At 34.7% G+C, this 22,675-nt stretch overlaps 1 protein-coding gene across 1 annotated transcript; it reads left to right on the forward strand.

The window, feature by feature from the left end:
• The first annotated feature begins 19,799 nt into the window (after positions 1-19,799).
• LOC115965480 (U-box domain-containing protein 38-like) lies at positions 19,800-21,789 on the forward strand. The gene has a single exon (XM_031084713.1). It carries the CDS (start codon positions 19,930-19,932, stop codon positions 21,532-21,534), a length of 1,605 nt encoding a protein of 534 aa, XP_030940573.1. The 5' UTR covers positions 19,800-19,929; the 3' UTR covers positions 21,535-21,789.
• The last annotated feature ends 886 nt before the right edge of the window (positions 21,790-22,675 follow it).

Genomic DNA, 22,675 nt, shown 5'->3' on the forward strand with positions numbered 1-22,675 from the left:
AACCTTCTCATCACCATCACCACCAACAACAACAAAAACCAAAAAAACAAACAACCCAAGAAGAAGAAGAAGAAGAAGAGGAAGAAAAAGATGATGATGATGATGATGATGATGATGATGACGAAGACGATGATGATGATGACAAGGGTTTCTTCTCTCTGAGCTGAAAACCCTAGTACCTTTCATGAGTGTGAAGGGTCTTTTTTCTTTAAAAGGATCCTACTACTCTTGCTCTTGGGGAATCAAGCGTTTCGGTCCGATTGTTTGCTAGATCAAGCAAATCATATAAGTTCTATAAGCTTTTGATTTATTGCCATTTTCATATCTCTAAGTAAACATATTAGCTGTTTTAATATGTCCTACTAATCCTTTAGTTTTGTGTTTACTTTGTTTGCAAAAAAAAAAAAATGATGGAAACAATATAATTGCATTTGGTTATGTGTACTGTTTATCACCCAAAGGAAAAATCTTGATCTCTCTCTTTTTCTCTCCTTCTCTTTTAGATATTTTGGTGTTGGGTTTTTCAGGATTTTTCTGTAGATACAGTTAGTGCAATCATGTTTAAGGGACAAATTCAGTGTTTCACACTTATGACATGTAATAAATGCTTTTCTAAGTCTTATTCTTGAGTACATGAATAATGATCAATGTAATGTTGGAAGAGTGTAATCCTAATTTCACTGATAAGGAACTGTGTTCCATGGCCATGTCTAATTGTTGAGCTAGGGTTTGCTATTAATTTCGTGCCTCCAACTTTTACTGTGTTGTATTTCATTGTTTTACCTAATCTACTTGAAATAATCTGTGGTTATTAGTAATAATTATAAGATGAAGATTGAAGATGATGTTGATGTTGATGATGGCATTGACTGGCACGCACCTAGAATGATTCAAATTCGTAGACATATTCTAGATACATAGATGCATGTGTATGCCCTAAACATTAGGGGGATATTAATTTTTTATATATGCATGTGAGTAAACATGATTGTGTTTGAACTTAATTTGAAGGCTCACACTGTACATATGTGCCATACATATAAAATTTATTTTATTTTATTTTTTTGAAATATTTTTTCATGAAGAAGAAAATCATAATCAGATTTAGAAACTATACTTGGTCACAACCCTTTTGTTCTTTTCTTAATTTCCTTTCATTTTCTTGCCAACAAGATAACTTGAACCTCTTGTTCACTAGTTTGAATCTTACATTAGTTGCCTAAATCCTTCGAATTCTTTTCATATGAAAAATGAAGTTCTAGAAGCTGTGTTGCCATTCATATTCACATTAGAAAGAAAGATTTTTCCATGCCTTTGTGGCTGTTCTAATGTCAATCAAGTCTCCTCAAACTGCAAAAAGTTTCACGTGTTAGCTCTTTAAACATTGGCCTGAGGTAAACTGTAAGTATTTTGTCTAGGTAAAAGACATTGTCTTTCACCGTTTTTCACTAAAAGATCATATGCATTGTACTTAGTGTTTCTATTTGAGTCTTTATTGACAGGCAAGCAAGGAATCTACATAGGTATTCAGCTTCTTAAAGTTTAAAAAGAAAATATAATATAACAATTCATGCTTTGAAATTTGAGTGATTATAACAGTACTTAAGCAAAATAAAAGTCCTGCGACTTTAGCAAACTACGTAACATGGTGAGGGTCCCATTACCACCTTTAGGTTGACTGGAGCCTTAATTTTCTTTTCTTACTAAGCATGCGTTGGATGTATGTATGTTCTTGTTGACTCCATACCCAAAGCTTGACCTACTAAATCTCCACTGAAACTCTTTTTTGATTTTCGAGTACTTCCTTCTTGTTTGATATTAGAGCCGTGTTGATTCATTTTGTGGAAGATAGCTAGAGTCTTAAAATTCGATTTGATTGCTGGACTAAGTTTCTGTTGATGTAGCCTCTAAGTTTCGGTTGATGTAGCCAAAGATTTGGACCGGATAACCAATAGCATTTTGTTTCGGTAGTTTCCAATTGACAATTTCACGTCTATCAAAACCTTGTAAGATGTGAATTTATTATTGATTGTAAGAAAAGGTTTAGCTTCAATCTGATTGGAAGAATCTTCTTCCAACCTACAATGTGGTGGTTGAAATTACTATCCTAGGTGTAGTTTTAGTCATATGATCTTTTTATTGATTCACTTTTTTTGGGAGAAACAAACACACACACAACAAAGAGAGAGAGAGAATGGAGTTCCAATATAAAATCACACCACAACTTTACTCAAAAGTCATGATAACTTTTAAGAGAAGGTGGGGAATTGATTTATTACATTTGTTTAAATAATACATATGAATAGTTTATAATTCACCGTATAGCCGGTTAAAGGAGATTCCTCCAAATTAGTTTGAAGATATATTTTGTTATTTAAAATATTACCATTTATCATAAAAACTTCTTTGAAGGAGATTATGCTGGAAACAATGAATTAATTCAAATTAATTCAATGATATGATAATGAGTGCATTGTGAGATTGGTGAGATTTTTCTTTGGTCTACAAATTTACGAGGAATAGAATTAACATTTTGTTTGTTTCGTTGTAAAATGTTTGTTAGCGTAAAATATTTTTAGATGAAAACATTTTTTGGGAAAACATTTTCTTTTTCGATGTTTGGCTGTAGTACTTAAAATGCTTCAAAATGTATTTTATTGGTATTTGACGTGATGTAAAATGTGGAAATTTTCTTTTATATAAGAACATGTGTATCGACAACCAAAACTCATTACAAAACTAGAAAACACCTAGAAGATATTTTAAATCATTACAACGAAATTAAAACACCCATCCAACCAAAAAAAAAAAAAAAGAAAAAAAAATTACAAATTGACAATAGAGTATCAGTAGATTGGAAGCTTTTCTTTGCACTTACAATGTCAAATTGACTGATCACTGCCCTTACCTTCTCACCCCAACAAAAAGATCGCTAACCTCCGCTTGCCTTCTGTCTAACCATTGGCATACTCTATGCACAAGAAAGAGAGAAAGGAGTGTAGCAATCTACAAGATCGAGAGAAGAAAGGGGAGAGCTAGGGCTGTGTGAGAAAGAGAGAAGAGAGGGGAGAGGAGAAGGGGGCGAATAATTTGGATAATGTTTTAATAAAAAATAAAAATAAATAAATAAATCAGAAAACATTTGAGAAGTTTAATTTGGGTGTGTTTTTACAACAAAACATTTACCCCAAAATGTTGAAAATGTTTGTGAGAAAGTATTTTACAACAAGACAAATGAAACCAAAGATTTGACTTCATATATTTAACCTTATAGTCATATATTACATGTGGCACCAAATTACCCATTTAAATATTAAAATAGATCCATTTTTAAATGGTGATGACCACTAACCAGAATCTAGACAACTCTGTGTGTGTCAGTTGTGAGGGAAAGGGCCGAAAGCGGTAGGAGTTGTGGCTGACCAGTCCAATATTGAAGATTTTGACCCGGACATGAATTGTGACCACATAGAGCAGTATCTACCCAATTGAAGAACCAATACATGTCTCCATTTGAAATGGGGATAAGGTGTAGCATTCACTCCTTTAAGTAGGTTCAATCATAGCTTCTTACCTGAGCTGACTAATCCTTTAAATTTCCTAGTTGTTTATCATTAAAATCCAATTCATCATGAGATTGTTATGATAGCTATTTGATTTAGTATAGCTAGTCTGGACCCATCACCATGCAATAATATTGCAAGTCCTCTTCCAATGGTACCTAATTGTTGCAAAGATCTTCAAGTTGAAGCTTTAAAATATTCTTTAGGCTGTTCAAGTTCCAAGTGTTATATGCCTTTATTTCAAATGATGCCATCTACGTTGGAAAGACTGGGAAAACAACTAGGGATATTTTTTTTCTTGGGTAACAAGTAAAATAAGTTTTACTTGAGATTGCCAGACTCTGGTCTAAATCTAAATGGCACCAAAGCAAAGCTCCACCATAAAACTTTAAGGATCACAACCGAACTTGTAGAGACTAGGGAAAATATTCATGCAAGCAGCAAGATTGTAAACAAAGAGATTTTGTATCTCATTAGAATCAGGTTGCTACCACTTATAATTTTATTGTGAAAATGTCGTGGATATAACATTTTTTAGTATATATATGAATTTTTCTTTTTCCTATTTATGGTTTGAATTTTTTTTTTTTTTTTTGAGAAACTATTTATGGTTTGATCCAAGTGTACAGACTATTATATCATTTAAAAGGTTATTTATCTGGGGGGAGGGAGTGGGGTTACACAAGTATAGTGATCAAGCCTGGGCTATTTTGTATCTACGATTCTGTGTGGACCTGTTGAGCATTTGTAACTATTAGGCTTCATGATCCTAATTCTTAACTTAGGCCGAGCCCAATTTCTTAACTGACTGCAAACCAGGGCTAAGCGGCCTAAAGATTTCAAGAAAGTGGTTGAAAAATTTGCACATTCCTTCACAGAAATTATTTAATTCACCTTACTATATGTATATAACTTTCTTCAGCAAATATTGCAGCCCACAACCTTGCTAAACGGCCCACTTCTTCTTTTTCTCATGGGCCTGGGTATCCAGAATCTCAGATCTTCTTCCCACCTAATATGCCTTTTTATTTTTTTGGAGAAGTTCCCACCTAATATGTTGTTTTGTATATTTGCTTTGGAAATTTAAAAAAAAATCAACAACAATCATAAGATATATGGACAAAGTTTGGGTGAAATCATTTTAGTTCCTTTTATCATCAATGAATACTTCATTCCAATCAATGTTTATTAATTTCCTCTCAACTTAATTATGGATGTAAATGCTCTCAACGAGTGGTTTTCTTATCATGTGTTTCAATATTTGTGTAAACCAATATGGTTCTACCATACAAATTCTAGCTAGCTAGGGTCACATAATTGTAACTAAAATTTGCTAATTATAGTCCAAGGATAAAAAAATTAGGTTGGAAAGCCACCTCTCATCTAAACCTTCCACTTAAAACAACAATCTGGCTTATATTATTTATTTTTTAAGTTAGTGTTGTCAATTGTCTTACTCATTTGGCCAAAAAGAAAGCAAAATTTCAAAAGTTGGCATTGTCTTTGTGTATATGGTGGTTCAGATTCTAAATATTCTTCTACCAAATTCAATAAAAGCTTTATTGGCAGTACACTTTTACACAATAATATGAATGGGATTTGGGGCATTTTATTTGAAAGGGGCATTTGTACCTTTATGAGTTTATGTGAATGCATCAAAAAGTATTGAGTTTTTCAATTCCACAAGCAAGCGATGGCCTTAAAGCAAAGGTAGCTTTAACTGGATATGCTCATGCACACGTACACGACAACACAAAAAAGTCTAAAGATTTAGGTAAAGTCCCATGCACTCTGTTAATAATTAGGTTTTACATTGTCTACCAATAAATCAAATACCCCATCTTGTTTTTTAATATGCCTTTAAAAGTAACACACAATTATAATTGGCAATAATTGATACATAATTTCACCAAACTTTATTACATGATATACATAGAGTATTCAAATAATAATTGTGAGAGGAGGAAGCTCAAAAATGGAAATGAATTAGACTCTTGGATCTTTTTGGTGGAGCTTTGGGCTTAAACACTTTGTGCAGAGGTTGGTCTAGCCATACAACACTTATTGGGCTATTGTATTATGAGGGAGATAAGTTAAAGAAGGTCTGCACCGGTTACAAAGTTTAGCAAACCAAGGGCTTGAATCTCTTTAAAGAGAGTGAGTGCCGCGCTTCAGTCCAAATAGTGTTGTGTAATTTTTTTCTCTTTAAATTAATAATATTCAAAAGTATTATTCAGTTTCTCTTTTTGTTATTTTCATTATTATTGTGTTTGTACCAACATATAAGAAGAAATTTCCTCCTTAAGTGGGGATCGGAAAAAGTTGAGATAGAGAAATAAGGATTAGAGAGAGAAAGTAATCATTGTAAAACAGAGAAGTGTATTCCTAAAGAACACTTGCTCCTTAGCCTGCCCGAGGAAGAACTTAAATAAAAATTTCTCTTAACCTGACTTAATTCCTTATCTGTATTGTCATTTTTGTTAATCTATTTTCTTTAATTACAAATCTGTGATGATAAGAGATCAAAGTGTTGACCTTGACCATCCACCTCCACAAATTAATTATATAGGCCTCTCATTCCTAGTCCAGTCACCCACTATTTGGGCTAGGGGTGTCCAACCAGACCCGGTACCCGACCCACCCGCCTAACCCGGTCGATCCAGCCCGATAACCGGCCGACCCGACGCCGGTGACGGTCGGCGGCGGATCCCGGATCCCAAAATCCGAGTCCGGCAAGTCGGTTGACGGGTTAAAGCATGGAAAACTAATTTCAACTGACCCAACAGGAAAATACACCGGAAAAGCTTTTTCCATCGATTGAGGTAGTTCGCCGGTATGATTTTCTCCGATTTGTCGAGATCCGGTGAGATCTCGTCGAGATCTGGCCTGATCTCTTTGAGATCTCGCCGGATCTCTTCGAGATCGGGCCTGATCTCTTCGAGATCTGCCAAGATCTCTTCAAGTTCGGCCTAAGCTCGTTGAGATCAGCCAAGCTCTCTTCGAAATCCGGTCAGATCCAGCAAAAATAAGCAGATTTTGGCAAAAATCCGGCGCAATTCTCACAATCCGAGCCCGACCGGAAAAATTTGACGTCCGACCACCCAAACCGTTGCCGTCGGCGGGTCGACGGCGGGTCCATGTTTAGGAGACCCGAAGTGATCGGGTTGGGCACAAACCCGACCCGGACCGACTCGTGGATAGCCCTAATTTGGGCTTAGTCATTAATTTAGCCCCCTAAAATAATTATTCAAAAAATCCAGAACATTCTGATAAAAATATGAATTTATATCAAATGTTATACTTATTAACTTCATTTTTTTTTCATAAGATGAGCATTTTCAACTGTCTAACTATTCCACATTTAATCATATCAATTAAGTTTTTATTTTTACTTTTTTGTTTCCTTGTTCTATTGTTTCTACATAAGTGATAAGTCTTGAAAGGCCATATATTTCGGTGTCATTATTCTAGTTAAATTATAGGTTCTAATGTCATTTTAATATATATATATATATATATATTAAATTGGTTTTAAATATTGTGATAAACTTTTGAAATCTCCATTTTCTATGACATGATTCTAATATATGTTTTTTAAAATTTTCTTATCAAAGTTATAAATTGTACTAAACTATGTTAGTTTAAACTAGTTAGCACGTTCCATCTTTTTGGGTACGTAAAGCAATCAAATACTAAACAAATTCTTATTAAATAAATATTATCTTCTCTTTTTAAATTATATCTCTAAATATGCTTTTGGTTCTCAACATTGAGGATGTTTTCATTTTGGCCTTCAACAAATTTAGTATTTCATTTAGTTCTAAATCCTTTAAACTGTGTTTTATTCTTGTCCTTATCATTATATAATAGAATAAATTTGTTAACTTGGTTAGTGGAATGCTTATAAGTCACTTAATTATAATAAAAAATAATTTATTTGACATTTTAAAAAGTCACATTATCATCTTAATGAAATCCCTTTCCTCCCGCATCATCAAAAAATAATGAAATAAAAAAAATCATCTCAATTTTTTCTTTTTCTTTTTTAATTTTCATTCACTTACTTTCATGACAACCAAACACAACACACACTTTCCCCACCTTGTTTTATTATTATTATTGTAAGGACTCGATTTGGTTCTCAGCCCAAAGGATGGATGGACTCAGGCCCAAAACAATGAATTTGTAGAGAGTGAGTTGGAAAACTGGGCTAGAATGAGCTGGATGATAGATAAAGTGGGTCCAAATGACGAGAATCGAAAGAAAGATTGATTTAAGTTGAAGAAAATGTCTTTGGCACAGTCCGAGGAGATCAGTTCTCTTATATTTCTCTTAAGTTTAATTACAAGTCTGTTTCCTGATTGTTACAGTGTTTTTCTCTTGATTTCTCGATCCCCCACTCTCATTGTCTCATTCTCTTTATATACTATCTTCCCTTTTTATCTCTACCCTCCACGTGTAGGCCAAATGGTTGGTGTTGATACTTATCTTATCAGCCCCTTCTTGAAGTCTTTGGGGGTAACTGTAAGACTGAAAAATACTGTTCAGAGATCACTTTCTCATTAATGCGACTAAAGAGTTAACTATAGAGCATTCAATATGGTGGTAGTAGTTTTCTTTTAGATATTTCTGAACTTCCATCCCTCTTATACGTTTATAATTCATGTCCTTATTAGTAGAATTTCCTGGAAGATCACTTTGAGCGATAGGATACACATCTGGTCTGCGCTACGTTTATCCGAGGAAGCACTACTCCTCGGACCACCTCCCCCAACCTTTCCATTTGCCATATACCCATGGGACTCTAAGCTTAACACCCTCACTGTTGTTTATTCGTTCTTGAACCAACCAACGTCCTCGGTCAAGACCCAAAGCCTAATATGGAGTTTTGGGCCCTTATCCCTACAATTATTATTATTATGGAGAGTAAGGTGCAATAATGATACACATCAAATATAGGCGATGGAGTTTTCATAATTCATTCTATTCTTTTAGTTATATTGTTGACTGAAAAAATGCCGGCCAAAAATTGAAAATAATGGGAGTGACATCAATTTCATAATTCTGATACTTAAGTTAGAAAGAAAGTCAATAGAAAAATCATATTCACTAAACATACTTTGTTTGATTAAAAAGCTTACTCATACAATGTTCTATTATTAGGGAAAATTATTCATTTGTATTGGAGTCCTCCCTCCTCTCATACCCTCCTCTCATAATGAGTATGGGAGGAGCGAGGACTCTTCCCGTACATAAGAGTGAGTAACTTCTATTACTAAATCAACGAAGTCAACATGCTTAGTTAATTTGGGTACCTTATTAGTTTGATCAGCTATGATGTGGCACCAACTGTTTCTTCCTAGTTATAACATACTTTTTTCATATCAATGTGATTAGTCATGGAACATTTTCAACTAACATATGATTATTAATTTGAGTTCCCCAAATTTAAATAAGTGAATGTTCCAAGTTGCGAAGAATATGATATATAAAATGATACTCCTTGCCCGAGGAAGGTTATTCCTTTTATAAAATTATTACCATCAATTTTATACAATTATTCCATTGTTGTGAAGTGAAGCAAGCCATACATTTTTTGTTACAGTGTGATAAGAAAGTTTGCTTGTTAAATTTGGTAACGTAAAAATTATTTCCCTTCAAATCAAACGACTGTTGCACGAGCTAGAAGACAAACCCCAATGAAGGACAGTGTCAGGGCCAAAATATACCATGCTTAACAAACCATCTTCTTGTTCTTTGATGTCTCTTACAGGTCTACCGAATCTCGACAATAGTATATTGAAATCTACAAATGCTTTCACGCTTAATGTGATCTGCCAACCACCTAGAATTTGAGGCCACGATCTCCAGTTAAATATTCTTTCAAAAACTCAAGGTTGTACAAATTGTGCAGGAACTACTTTTCTAGTTTCAAAATGCTGCAACCAACAAAGATAAGTATTATTAGGCAACTAATTGAGACTCTCTTCTTTTTTCTTTTTTTCATTCTAAGTTCTACAGATAAATCAGTGACAGTTCATATTTTGCTTGATGAAAAGGCATAGACTTGGATGATTATTACAAAGAAGTGAATAAAATATCCTACAAGTGGAACAGTGGGATATATTTTATACCAAACAAAGCGTAATAAGCTTCTCTAGCTAGAACTGTGGCAATCTTATTAATCTAACAAAGAGCTAGCATTATTAATTCCATATCTAATAATATATACAAGGTATCATTAATTTGCAGTAGAAGGACTGTTTCTGTACCCAACTTTTGCAGCATGGAAGCTTGCTCACGTAAGATTTGAAGAGGTCATTATATATTGCTCATATTAACAATGAAAAAGAGTAGAAAGGAATGGTCTGAATAGATGAATGCTACAGTTCTAGTGGTGTTATCTAATTTATATTATAACTATGATCTGTAGCTGTTGTATATTAATTAAGTTGGACATCCTTTACTTTATTACTGGCTATACTATTGAGATTTGAGTGTTGACAATTGCATAAAGCAACCAAGATATATTCACTGACATTGTACATATTTCCATTGAACTAAAGTAGGGTGCATAATATAAAATGAGCTTTAGAAGATGTCCAAGAGGACTCATCAAATGACATTTCAGTATTTCAAGTTTTCAACATATATTGAAACTTGATAGAACTTTTGGATATACATATATCCAGGAATTTGTTTTAGGGGCTAAAACATTGACAACAAAATTTGATCATTCTAGAATAAGAAATATATTAAAACTTAATTAATACATGAAAAAAATAAGGTTTAAGTGAGTTAGGAATAGTGACCATACTTGCAAGCTCATTTTTTTTTTTTTTTTTGGTTATATAAAAAAAAGAAAAAAGAAAAAAGAAAATTAAAACTACTATCCATTAAGTATATACAAGATAAAGATACAAATAAGTGAATAATTATTTCTAATATATATTAACTTAGTCATATAGAATATAGTTAAAATGGAACTTCAATCTTTGGATATTCCTAAACTATCCCACTAGCAGTGCTTGGATATGAGTAGACTAGTCACTTCATGAAAGATTGAGGACACTATTTTCCAATTAGGGCCTCACAAAGCTCCTAGTCCTGATGGAATACATGCTTTCTTTTATCAACAGTATTGGGAGGTTGTCAAAACTGATGTTGTCAACACCATTCAAGCGTTTTCTTCATTCAGGGCCCCTTTTTAAACCCCTTAATCACACTTTCCTCACCTTTATCCCCAAAACTCCCTTTCTTGACGAAGTATCACACTTTAGACCTATTAGTCTTTGCAATGTGATATACAAGACCATCTTCAAAATCCTTGTTAACAGATTAAAGCCTTTCATGGACAGTCTTATTTCTTCCTTTCAAAATGCATTTCTAAAAGGTAGGAGTATTTTTGACAATATTCTTATTGCTCATGAAATCATGGACATTCTTAGGAAGAAAAAGGGTAGAAAAGGTAGCTTTGGAGCCTTAAAAATTGATATGAAAAAGGCTTATAATAGGGTAAGTTGGAATTTCCTTAGGGCTATTCTGACTGCCATGAACTTTAGTTAACAATGGATATTGGATGATGGAATGTGTGACTTCAGTACAATACACTCTCCTTGTTAATGGCAGTAGGTCTCAATCCTTCAAGCCTTGTAAGGGGTTGAGACAGGGTTATCCTCTTTCTCCTTATCTCTTTCTCGTGTGTGCTAATGTTTTGTCATTGTCTTCACAAAAAGCTGAACATGACAAGCTAATCAATGGAGTTAAAGTTGGTAGGAGTGGCTGTACTTTTACACATTTGTTGTTTGTTGATGACTCTTTGTTTTTCTTCAAAAAAGACAATAAATTTATAATAAACTTAAAGAAAATTTTGGATTGGTACTGTAAGATTTCTGGGCAGGACATTAATTTTAGAAAATCTGACCTTTATTGATCTCCTAACATGCCTCCATCTAAACAAGAAGATTTGGCCAAACAACTTCATGTTAATTTGGTTCAATATCCCAACAAGTATCTAGGTATTAATTTTAAGCTTAGGGGGAATAGAGTGGCTGACTTCCAATTCCTTGTGGCCAAGCTTCAATCCAAGCTTGAAGGATGGAAAGCAAATCTGTTATCTCAAGCTGGGAGAACAACTTTAATAAACTATGTACTTCAAACCCTCCCCTCTATACCTTCTCTTGTTTTAAGGTTCCTGAAACAATATGTAGGAGGATGGATTCTATAGTTAGGGCATTCTGGTGGGGTCATGCACCTGGGGTTAAGAAACTACGTTCTCTTAAATGGAGTAAGATATGTTGTCCTAAGTCTTCGGGGGGTTTAGGTCTAAGAAGATTTAGTCTTTTAAATCAAGCTATGTTGGCTAAACAATATTGGAGATTATGCCATAATCCTAATTCCTTAATTGCAAGAACCTTCAAGGCAAAGTACTATCCTAGGGGATCCATCCATACTTGCTCTCCTAAACCGCATCAATCTTGGGTTTGGAGGAACATCATTAAATCTGATAATCCTAAGCTTAAGGAAGGTAGATGGTGGGTGAATAAGGGTTTAGACATTCCTTTAAGGGATAATGAGTGGTTTAGGTGTAAACATAATATGTTGAACATTCCCTTCATAACTGATGGTTCTGTAACTGACCTTATTAATCAAGAGAATCACTCATGGAATGCAGATTTAGTGCAAACCTATTACCCTTTTCCTATCTGTGAGGAGATTATGAAAATTCCCTTGCCAAAAACTAATGTTGGAGGTGACAAATTATTGTGGAAGCACTCAAAGAGTGGGGACTTTGAGGTCAAAACAGCATATAGGCTTCTCCTTAAGGATTGCTTGGCTTCTTCTATTGATAGTCATAGGGTGAATCTGGTTGAAAGTAAAATTTGGGCATTGATTTGGAAGATAAAGCTTCCACAGAAAATTTGGACCTTTATTTGGATATTATTACATGATTGTCTTCCAACTTTGCAGCTTTTAAAAATTAGGGGTATATCTGATGATGAGTTATGTCCAATGTGCAACTATAAGGAGGAATCAACTTTTCATTTGTTTTTATTATGCCCTTTTGCTAGAGCTTGTTGGCATGGTTCATCTTTGGCTATTCATACTTCTAATTTAGTGACATATTTGTTCAGCAATGGTTAATTAATCTGAATAATGCTCTTTACTGGAATGAAGAAGGTTCTTTTGAATATATGCAGTCCATCTTTACCACATTGTGTGGACCATTTGGCTCCATAGGAACATGATGGTACATGAAGGTAAACAGCCCAACCCCATGAAAGTAATCCTAACAGCACAAACTTTGTCTTGCAGGTACAAAGAGGTCTTCTCAAGCCAACCAGTCCCCTTATTACAAGAAGCAGGCTAAGTAATGAACCTAGCAATGTCACTAGACAGTGGCAACTCCTAATTAAAATTGCAGGGACTAGAAACCCGAGGCTCAATAGGAGTGCTTGGGCTTTTGAAGCTTAAGATCAGCAAGGAGTTATCAAATTCTATGGTGTTTATAGTAGCAACGCTAGTACAATTAAAGGAGCTGTGCAGGAGGCTCTGTTGGAAGCTGTCTTCACAGTCAAGAATCATGGCTTTAAACGGATCCTATTTTAACCAACAGTAAGAACCTAATTCAACTTGTTAGTAAGTCCAAGAAACCAGCTTGGCAGGAGAGGTCTCTCATTGCTGACCTGGATGTTTTGTACATGGATGGACTAGTTTGTAAGCTATTAGAGGTTCCTAGGATTGTACTTGATTTTGTTTATAATGTTGTAGCTATGGCAGTTAGAATGCCAATACATAACAGTTGGGCTAATTCAACTTCTTTTGTAAACTAATAACTTTGTATCTTCCTTTTGTGGTATCAAAAAAAAAAAAAAAAATTAGCAATAATTTTCTTTTTTATGTACAAAATCAAAGAGTTTGTTAAAATATGATCTTTCATTTTGTTGTAAAACCTAGTTTTTTATTCAATAATTATAGGATGCAATGTTGAGCTTTAATTGATCGTTAGGCTAATTCTTGACCTGGCTCAAATCTCTTTTGTAAGGACTTGATGTAAACTCTTTGGTTTACACCCTCCAATAAGGATATGACACATCATCATATTACCAAAATATAAATACATCTGATCACATATGATAATATCTTAATAAATACCATATTTCATGTTTTAAGTAAAAAATTGATGTGGTATTATTAGGTATGGTAGAATGTATTAAGTTTTAAGTAAAAAGCTAATGTGTCAATTTCTTATTAGATTGTGTCAAATATGGATTTTACATTCCATCCTTACCAAATTCGAATATATATAGGTAAAACTGAGAGAAAATTTAATTAGATTTTAAATTGAAATTCAATTAGAGTCTAATTTTTCACCATGTGTCTCATCTAATTTATAGAGTTTAATTTTGCGCCACATGTCCTATCTAATCTAAGTTTTTTTAATTTTTGTACCAAATGAATTAATTTAGTATTGAAAACAAGGAATCCAATATACATAAAACATAAAAAACATAATTGTGAATGATTTTATATTTATGAGTCTTTTTTTTCTGTATAACTAAAATTATATATATATATATATTATATATATATATATATAAACATAAAAAACATAATTGTGAATGATTTTATATTTATGAGTCTTTTTTTTCTGTATAACTAAAATTATATATATATATATATTGTAGGGACCAAGTTTGAATTCCAAGCCCAAAAAATGAATAGCCTCAAGACCAAAAAGCCCAAAACAATAAATTTACAAAGAGTGGGTTGGAAAACTGGGCTTGAATGAGTTAGATGTCAAACAAAGTGGATTCAAATGATAAGAACAGAAAGGTAGATGGATTTCAACTGAAGAAAGTCGTACTCGGATAGTTCCAAGGAGATCAGTTTTAGTATATTTATCTTAAGTATAATTACACGATTGTTTCCTGACTATTACAATGTTTTTCTTTAGACTTCTCTCTCTAATTTCCCCTCTCAGTCTCTTCTTCGCTCGAGGTTGACAAAATGGTTTATACGTTGAGACCCCATAGATTTTGTTTGGTGTGGATCTGAACCTACCATACTTGAATGTTAGACTCACTATAACACTAGAAATCTCCCACAGACGGCGCCAATTGTAGGAACCAAGTTTGAATCCCAAGCCCAAAAAATGAATAGGCTCGAGTCCAAAAAGCTCAAAACAATAAATTTATAGAGAGTGAGTTGGAAAACTGGGTTAGAATGAGTTAGATGGCAAACAAAGTTGATTCAAATGACAAGAACAAAAAGGTAGATGGATTTCAACTGAAGAAAGTCATCCTCAGACAAGTCCGAGAAGATCAGTTCTTGTATATTTATCTTAAGTATGATTACATGATTGTTTCTTGACTGCTATAGTATTTCTCTTTAAATTTCTTTCTCTAATTTCCCCTCCCCTTCTTTGTCAGGGGTCCCTTACATTATATATCTCCTTTCTAATGATCTTGGTCCTTCATTTGTTGATCATTCAAGCCACTACTTGAGTACTTGTCACATTGGACACCATTTCTAGCCCTCTGTGAGTTGAGATAGCCAATGCAGCACTGTTCAGGGGCCTTCTCCATATAAATGCGGCCAGAAAGTTAGCTGCAAAACATTTAATGTAATGACAGCAGCTTTCTCATAGATATTTCTTAGCTCCCACTCTTCCAGTGTGTTCATAATGCACGCCTTTATTAGTGAAGTTTCTTGGAAGGTCACTTTGAGTGATATGATATGCATTCGATCTGTGCTTCGTTTATTCGAGGAGACACTCCTCCTCGGACCACCTGTCCCAACCTTTTCGTTTGCATTTTATTTACGGGGCTTTGAACTTAACACCCTTACTACTATTTATTCGTCCTTGGACCAATCAACATTCTCGGCCATGGCCCAAGGCCCAATATATGATTTTGAGCCCTTATCCCTACATATATATATATATATATATATATATTAATAGTCAAAGTTGAGAAAAAATCCAATTATATTTCAAATTGTAATTCAATTAGATTTTAATTTTGCGCCACGTTTCCTATCTAATCTAAGCTTTTAAATTTTTGTATCTAGTGAGTTAATTCAATGTAGAAGACCATGAGTCCAACATAAATAAACTAATAATAAAAAAAAAAAAAAAACATAATCATAAATATATATATATATATATATTTTAGAGAGTTTCAACCTATGGCGTTTATTCCTAATGATAGCTCTTTATCATCAGACCAAGACATTAATTAGTTTTTTGGTGTAGTTAGGGATTGAATCTCAGATTTCTTATATAACTTTCAGAGACTTTACCAGTTGATCTAACTGGAACCCACACATAATCATATATTTAACTCTATATATAAAATTAGAGGAAGTACGAGTTTGAATGATTTTATATTTATGAGCTATTTTTTAGTGTAACTAAAAATTATTCAAATTTATAAGCAAGTCATTTATGTAATATACCATGACTATGTATGATTTTATTAGCTTTCCATAAAAATTAAATTGTTTAGATTTTTGTTGTTATTTGTAGGGACTGGGTTTGAGCATTATTCCTAAGAGATAAGTGAATTCAAACCCAACAAGCCCAATACAATAAATTTGTAAAGAGTTGATAGAAGAACTAGGCTTTAATGAGTGTAATAACAGTTGAAGATGATTTAAAGAATGAATAAGTAAAACAAATATGGATTTGAGCAAGCAATTCAATCCTCGGCACTAGTCCGAGGAGCTTCAACTTATTACTTCTTGAGTGATAATGACAATGGTTACAAAATTAGTTCAAATTGCTACAATGTTTTCTCTGGTAAAATCTCTGATCCTTTTTCTCAGAGCTTCTTCTTCCTTATATACTACTTTCCTCCTTCATCTCCACCATATACGTGCAGGTCAGATCTGCTGTTGTTAGTTTTTGTCACATCAACCTCCTCCTAGAGCTCTTAGATAGTAGCTGTGAGTCTGAAAAGCCACTGCTCGGGTATCATTTCCACATTAATGCGGTCAAAGTGTTAGTTATGGAGCATTTAATGTGGAGGCAGCAGCTTTTCCTGGAATTGCTCTACCGCCATGCTCCAGTGTACTTACTTGATGTACTTATCTTTTTCTTTAGAGTGCTTTGGAAGATTGTCTTTGTCGGTAAATCACTTTTCTTCTACCTTGGCTTTGGCTAGCCAATGATAGAGCTGTCCTCGGCACGGTTTCTTGGGTTGCCATGATCACTACTGTCTTCTTCATATGCGATTATGGACCTTGGCATGGGCCTCAGGCCAGTACAAAAGGTGGGTGTATATTATTGGGCTCTATGACCCCACATTATTTTTTTTTAAACTAATGAGCATATTTTTTATACTGTTTCTATGCAGATATTTTTTATGTGAAGATCTTGAACCTAAAAAATTGTAATTTTGTTAGCTTTTCATAAAAATTAAATTGTTTAGATTTTTGCTTTTTAAAAAAAATAATAATTAATGAACATATTTTTTATACTATTTCAATTCAGATATTTTGTATGCGAAGATCTTAAACCTAAAAGATTGTAATTAAGTTAAACAATCTCATGCACGTATCCCTATTCAATTTAGGAGATACTATTGGACCAATCTTTTTTTTTTTTAAATTTTGCGTCGTATTTAGTAGAATTTCATGTACAATTATTAGAATTGATATTGTATATGTAGTATCCAATAATAACTTTCAAAATTATATACATAATAGCAATGTAATGAGAAACCTAACATAACTAATATCATGAAAATTGTAAGGAAAAACTATTTTAATATTGCACATCCTTAGTGTGATGGTCACTCCACAAGTATAAGTGCTTGTGGGGTGTGCTTGTGGGGTGTGGGGGGGGTATGGGCCGAGGTTTAAGTTTCCAAGAGGAAACTTCATACACATATACACTTAAATTAGGATAAAGTAGAATTTCTATTTTGTAAAAAAAAAAAAAAAACTAACATCAATAGCACTACTACAATTTATTATTCTTTGCGTAAGCACAGGTTACATACTAGTTATATTAACTACTCAATCTTGTCATTATTAATCAATGTGAGACTCTATTACTTGATGAACCATACTACATTACAATTTTTTTATATAGGTTTTCAACCTATAACATCCACTTCTTATGATTGTGCTCATTATCATTAGACTAAAACACTAATCGATTTTTGGTGTAGGAGGGATTGAATTCTATATCTCTTATTCAACCATCAGAAACTTTATCACTTTTTTTTTTTTTTTTTAGAGAAAGAGACTTTACCAATTGAGTTAACTATAACCCATGGTCTATTTTAATTAATGCATAATAAAGTGATATCTAATGGTGAGTTTATATGAAAATGATGTTACTCTAATTATAACTTTTCTGTGTCTCAAAAAAAAAAAATTTTATAATTATAACCTTTCTGTTACTAACATTGCTTTAAAAATAATTAAGAGATTTTACTTTCTTGTGAACATAAATGATTGAAATAAAAATTATGAAATCCCTTTTGATGATTTAAAAAAAATTCTGAAATTATTTTACTGCTTTTATTTTACTATTCATATCTTGATAATTTGGCATGCAAGCCAAAGGTTGTGATGAACATTATTCGAAGCTCAAAAAGAAGATGAATACTTATGTTAGCCGAAGAGGACAGGAATAATTTCTAGTAATGGGTCCCGTTTCCAAGCAGAAGGTGAAAATCTTGCTGAAGATTTCTCCTCTCTCTCCTTTAAAACTTTAAAGACCTAAAAGGCTAAAAGGCCGAAACCATTCCAATTCTCATTTTGAACCAAAGGTAGCCAAAAAACAATTAAGTGATTAGGAAGGAAAGCTCCCCATCTATTTATTTATTTATCTCTCTTTTTTCTAACTAAGTATCTTGTGTTTCAGATACATATAGCGTCACATTTCTAATACATAGACTTTACAGGCGGATTGGATTCATATGCTATGTAATATATCATGCATCCAAAATATTAGATACTTTTTTCCCTTTTAACTACCCTAGATTTAGTTCAAGAAGTGGTTGAGAAAACAACAATTGTGCAAAGAGCTACAAGTCTTTTCATTGATTGCTAGGTCTAGAGCTTTCTTTTTCCCATATTTTGAATTTGTTAACTTCTTTGGGTCTTGTTAACTTAGTGTATTTGTTAATGGACTATGTTCTGAAGGTGTTGATACTACTTTCATGAGAAACATAAAAGTCGTTAAAAAAATTATTTTTTTCCCTATAAAAAGTTTCTAAAAATATTTCTTAAACTAATGCCCTTAGCTTTTCTCATCTTCCTTTTGTGACCTGAAGATACAGAATTGTAACATTTTTTTTTTTTTTTTTTATATAAGATAGAAATTCTACTTTAACGTAATTTAAGTGTATATGTGTGTAAAGTTTCTTCCTTGAGATTTGAACTCCGGCCCTTACCCCGAACACCCAATATCCCACAAGTATTTATATTTGTTGAGTGGCCATCATATCAAATGTGTGCAGTGATAGAACTGTAACAATTTAAGAGCGAGTAAATCAATTAAATGTCAATTGTAAGCAATGCAAATAAACCTTGAATCCTGTATATAAAAATGTTGACTCTGATTAATTCTGTTTTGGTAATAAAATCTTTCTAATTGGATTCTTCAAAAAAGAGGCAATATATTGACACTCCATGAGTAAATATTGTTCTCATCTCATATTTGGATTAGCTTTTCTTATCTCACATTTAAACTCCCAATCTTCTTATCCATTTGCAATTTAGAGATTTATTTGTATTACACTCGAAATAAATAATATATTACAAAATATCAGCAGAGCAGCAGACAGGGACGCAGAAAGAGATTGCAAAGACTTTTGATTGGCTAGTCAATGTTGTACTAAAAACTTGAAAGAGAAAAAAAAAAAAAAAAAGCTGTAATTGCTAGTACAAAATTAAGGTCAAAACTTGAAACTAATCTTAAATTAAAATAAAATAAAATAAAAAAATCTTTCTTACATTAGTTACATAGTTGCATCTCTCATAGCCACTATCCTCAATCATCAAATATCTAAAGTCTTAAGAACATTATCAAAAAGTCAAATCACTCTTCCTAGACTAATTCAATAAACCTCAATAATATATTGCTAACTCTCATGATACTCGTCTCACCAACACTTCTATGGACCCCACAAACTCCCAACTCAGAATTTCTCATTTTCTCTCTCTCTCCAAAAGCCCAATTAGATTGCCCCTATATTTTTGAGTCTTTTGACCCCATAAATAATACTTTTCTCATTCACAGCAAGAATAATAAATTGAAGAATCTTTCATTACTCATCAACTTCAGAGAGAGAGAGAGAAAAGTAAGATAGAAATATAGAAAGAGAGAGAGATAACCCCAAAACCCCAAATGGGCGGAAACGGAAAACACAGGTGGAAAATTTCATTTCACCGCTCTAACTCCAGTCCCAAACAGACCCCTAAGGATTTCATCTGCCCAATTTCCGGGTCCTTAATGTCCGACCCGGTTGTGGTCTCTTCGGGTCAAACGTTCGAGCGCGTGTCCGTACGCGTCTGCCGCGACCTCGGGTATTCCCCGAGGCTCGAAGACGGGTCGAGGCCCGACTTCACGACGGAGATTCCGAATAAGGCGTTCAAGTCCACGATCCTCAAGTGGTGCGAGAGCAACGGTACGGAGCACCCGTCCGCACCGGAATACAGCTCCGTGGAGCGGATGGTCCGGTCGACAATGGCGGCGGAGGAGAGGAATTCGGGTCCGGAGATTAGGATTTCGGAGCGGGAGCTTCTGAGAGGCGTGGCGGAGAATCCGCCGTTGATTCTGTCGCACGCGGCGACTGAGTTAGGTCACCGAGTCAATCACTTCCACTCGAGCTCCTCCGACGAGTCGGTGGTTATCGCGGCGGGGAGTCCAGGCACTCCTCTACCACTCGCGACTAGGCCTTTGTGCTACTCTTCCTCATCTTCCTCCTCCGAAATCGTCGCGAACGAAATTCTAAGCCTAACCATAGGCCCTAACTCTTCCACTCCCGAAGAGGACCAGTTCATCGCGAAGTTGAAAAGCGCGGAGGTGTATGAGCAAGAAGAAGCTGTGGTTTCGCTGAGAAAGCTCACGAGGACCAGAGAAGACCTTAGGGTTTCGCTCTGTACTCCTCGGCTACTCTCCGCCGTCCGATTGTTGATTCAATCCAAATACGCCGCCGTACAAGTCCACGCCATCGCTTTGTTGGTGAACCTCTCTCTGGAAAAGCGCAACAAGGTGCAGATCGTGCGGTCAGGATTCGTTCCGCTCTTAATCGACGCGTTGAAAGGAGGATTCAGCGAGTCGCAGGAACACGCCGCCGGCGCTCTTTTCAGCTTAGCGTTGGAGGACGACAACAAAATGGCAATCGGAGTGTTAGGAGCTCTGCCGCCATTGATGCACGCGCTGAGATCAGAAAGCGAGCGAACTCGGCACGACTCGGCGCTGGCACTGTACCACTTGACTCTTATACAAAGCAACCGAGTCAAGCTGGTGAAACTCGGAGCCGTGCCGAGTCTTTTAGCAATGGCTAAAACCGGCGAGTCAGCGAGTCGCGTGCTGTTGATTCTATGCAACTTGGCTGTATCCGTGGAAGGGAGGTCAGCGATGCTGGACGCCAATGCGGTGGAGTGTTTGGTGGGAATGCTTAGGAATGGCGAAGGAGCAGAGTCTGAGGCCACGCGCGAGAACTGCGTGGCCGCGTTGTATGCCCTGAGCCAAGGGAGTATGAGATTCAAAGGATTGGCAAAGGAAGCAAGAGCTGTTGAGGCATTGAGGGAAGTGGAAGAGAAAGGAAGCGAAAGGGCGAGGGAAAAGGCGAAGCGGATTTTGAGAATGATGAAGGGAAGAGAAGAGGAGGATGGAGGGGATGAAGGAGAGGATTGGGAAGGGATTTTGAACTCGGGCGGAATGAGTCGGAGTCGGTACCGAGTTGCCGGGAAAAACTTGTATGGTGCTAACTCTACAACCTTTTGAATTTTGGTATTTCCTGTAAGTTTCCAATTTTTAATTACTGTCCAGCTTACATGAATTGAGGGATTTTGTAAACAAAGTTGGGTCTTTTGGGTTGTAATTAATTATTTGTAGGAACTAGGGAAAATGGTAATGTGGGATATATGGGTTTTTTTTTGTGATATTTTGTCAATGTTAATTTGTAATTCTCCTTGTGAATGTGTACATAATAAAATTTTCGTAGGGAATGTGATCTAGAAATATATACGTTTGGTGTTTTTCCTTGGCCTTTTCTTTCTGATAAGGATTTTTTTTTTTGGGTGGAATGTGTTTGTGAGGATATGTTTGCTTTTGCTTTTCACACTTTAAAGTTGGAATCATGAAAGGTCTTTTGTTTATTGGGGTTGTGGCAATGCAAATTATACAACTAGAAATGAATAGGTAAGAGCTCTTGAAAAGTACACAATTGTGCATAAAAGTTTGAGATTATTATGTTGTTTTTTCTTTTGAGTTCATGATTGTATAGTAAAGGGGTTGGTTTGTTTAATTGCCTAATTTGAGCTACAAATGCTTGTTTATATGTTGTGTCTTGTATGCTCTGAGAATCTGAGTGAGAAAGAAATGTTGGGTTTGACTTCTTTTTGAGCATGGCTTGGTCCAAATCAAGGTAGTTTAATGCTTTGCTTGATTTTGCTTTATTGTTTTAGGCTTTTGTTGGTTATGGATATGGTGGATTTCTTTTTTCGATGTTGGAATTTTGTGTTCTCAGTGGAGGGATGTTCTGTTCATACTGCTTTTTCGGCCTTTGATTATATTTGCCAAAAGTTGGGCTTCTCGATTGTTTTACCATTCTTAAGCCAAGGACTTTTATAAATGATTTAGCCATTTAGGTCCTTCGTGAGTCCTGAGCCAGGACTAGGTTTGTTAAGGAATGTGATTGTTGTTGCTTTGGTTCATTGAACTTTGAAATTCTAAACAGCGACTCAAAGATGGTTCTATCACATGTCCTAAATGAGACTAGTAAACAAATGATTAATAGACTCTTTATTTTTTTATTAGTCTTATTTAGACGTGACGAAAAAGTATCTCTTTTCTGGCACTGAGACTTGAACTCAGGTTCGCGTAGACTCTTCTTTTAAACCTACATGTTTCTTTTTCCTTCTTT

The sequence above is a fragment of the Quercus lobata genome, chromosome 10 (genome assembly GCF_001633185.2).
Source record: "Quercus lobata isolate SW786 chromosome 10, ValleyOak3.0 Primary Assembly, whole genome shotgun sequence".
Taxonomy (NCBI): Eukaryota; Viridiplantae; Streptophyta; class Magnoliopsida; order Fagales; family Fagaceae; genus Quercus; species Quercus lobata.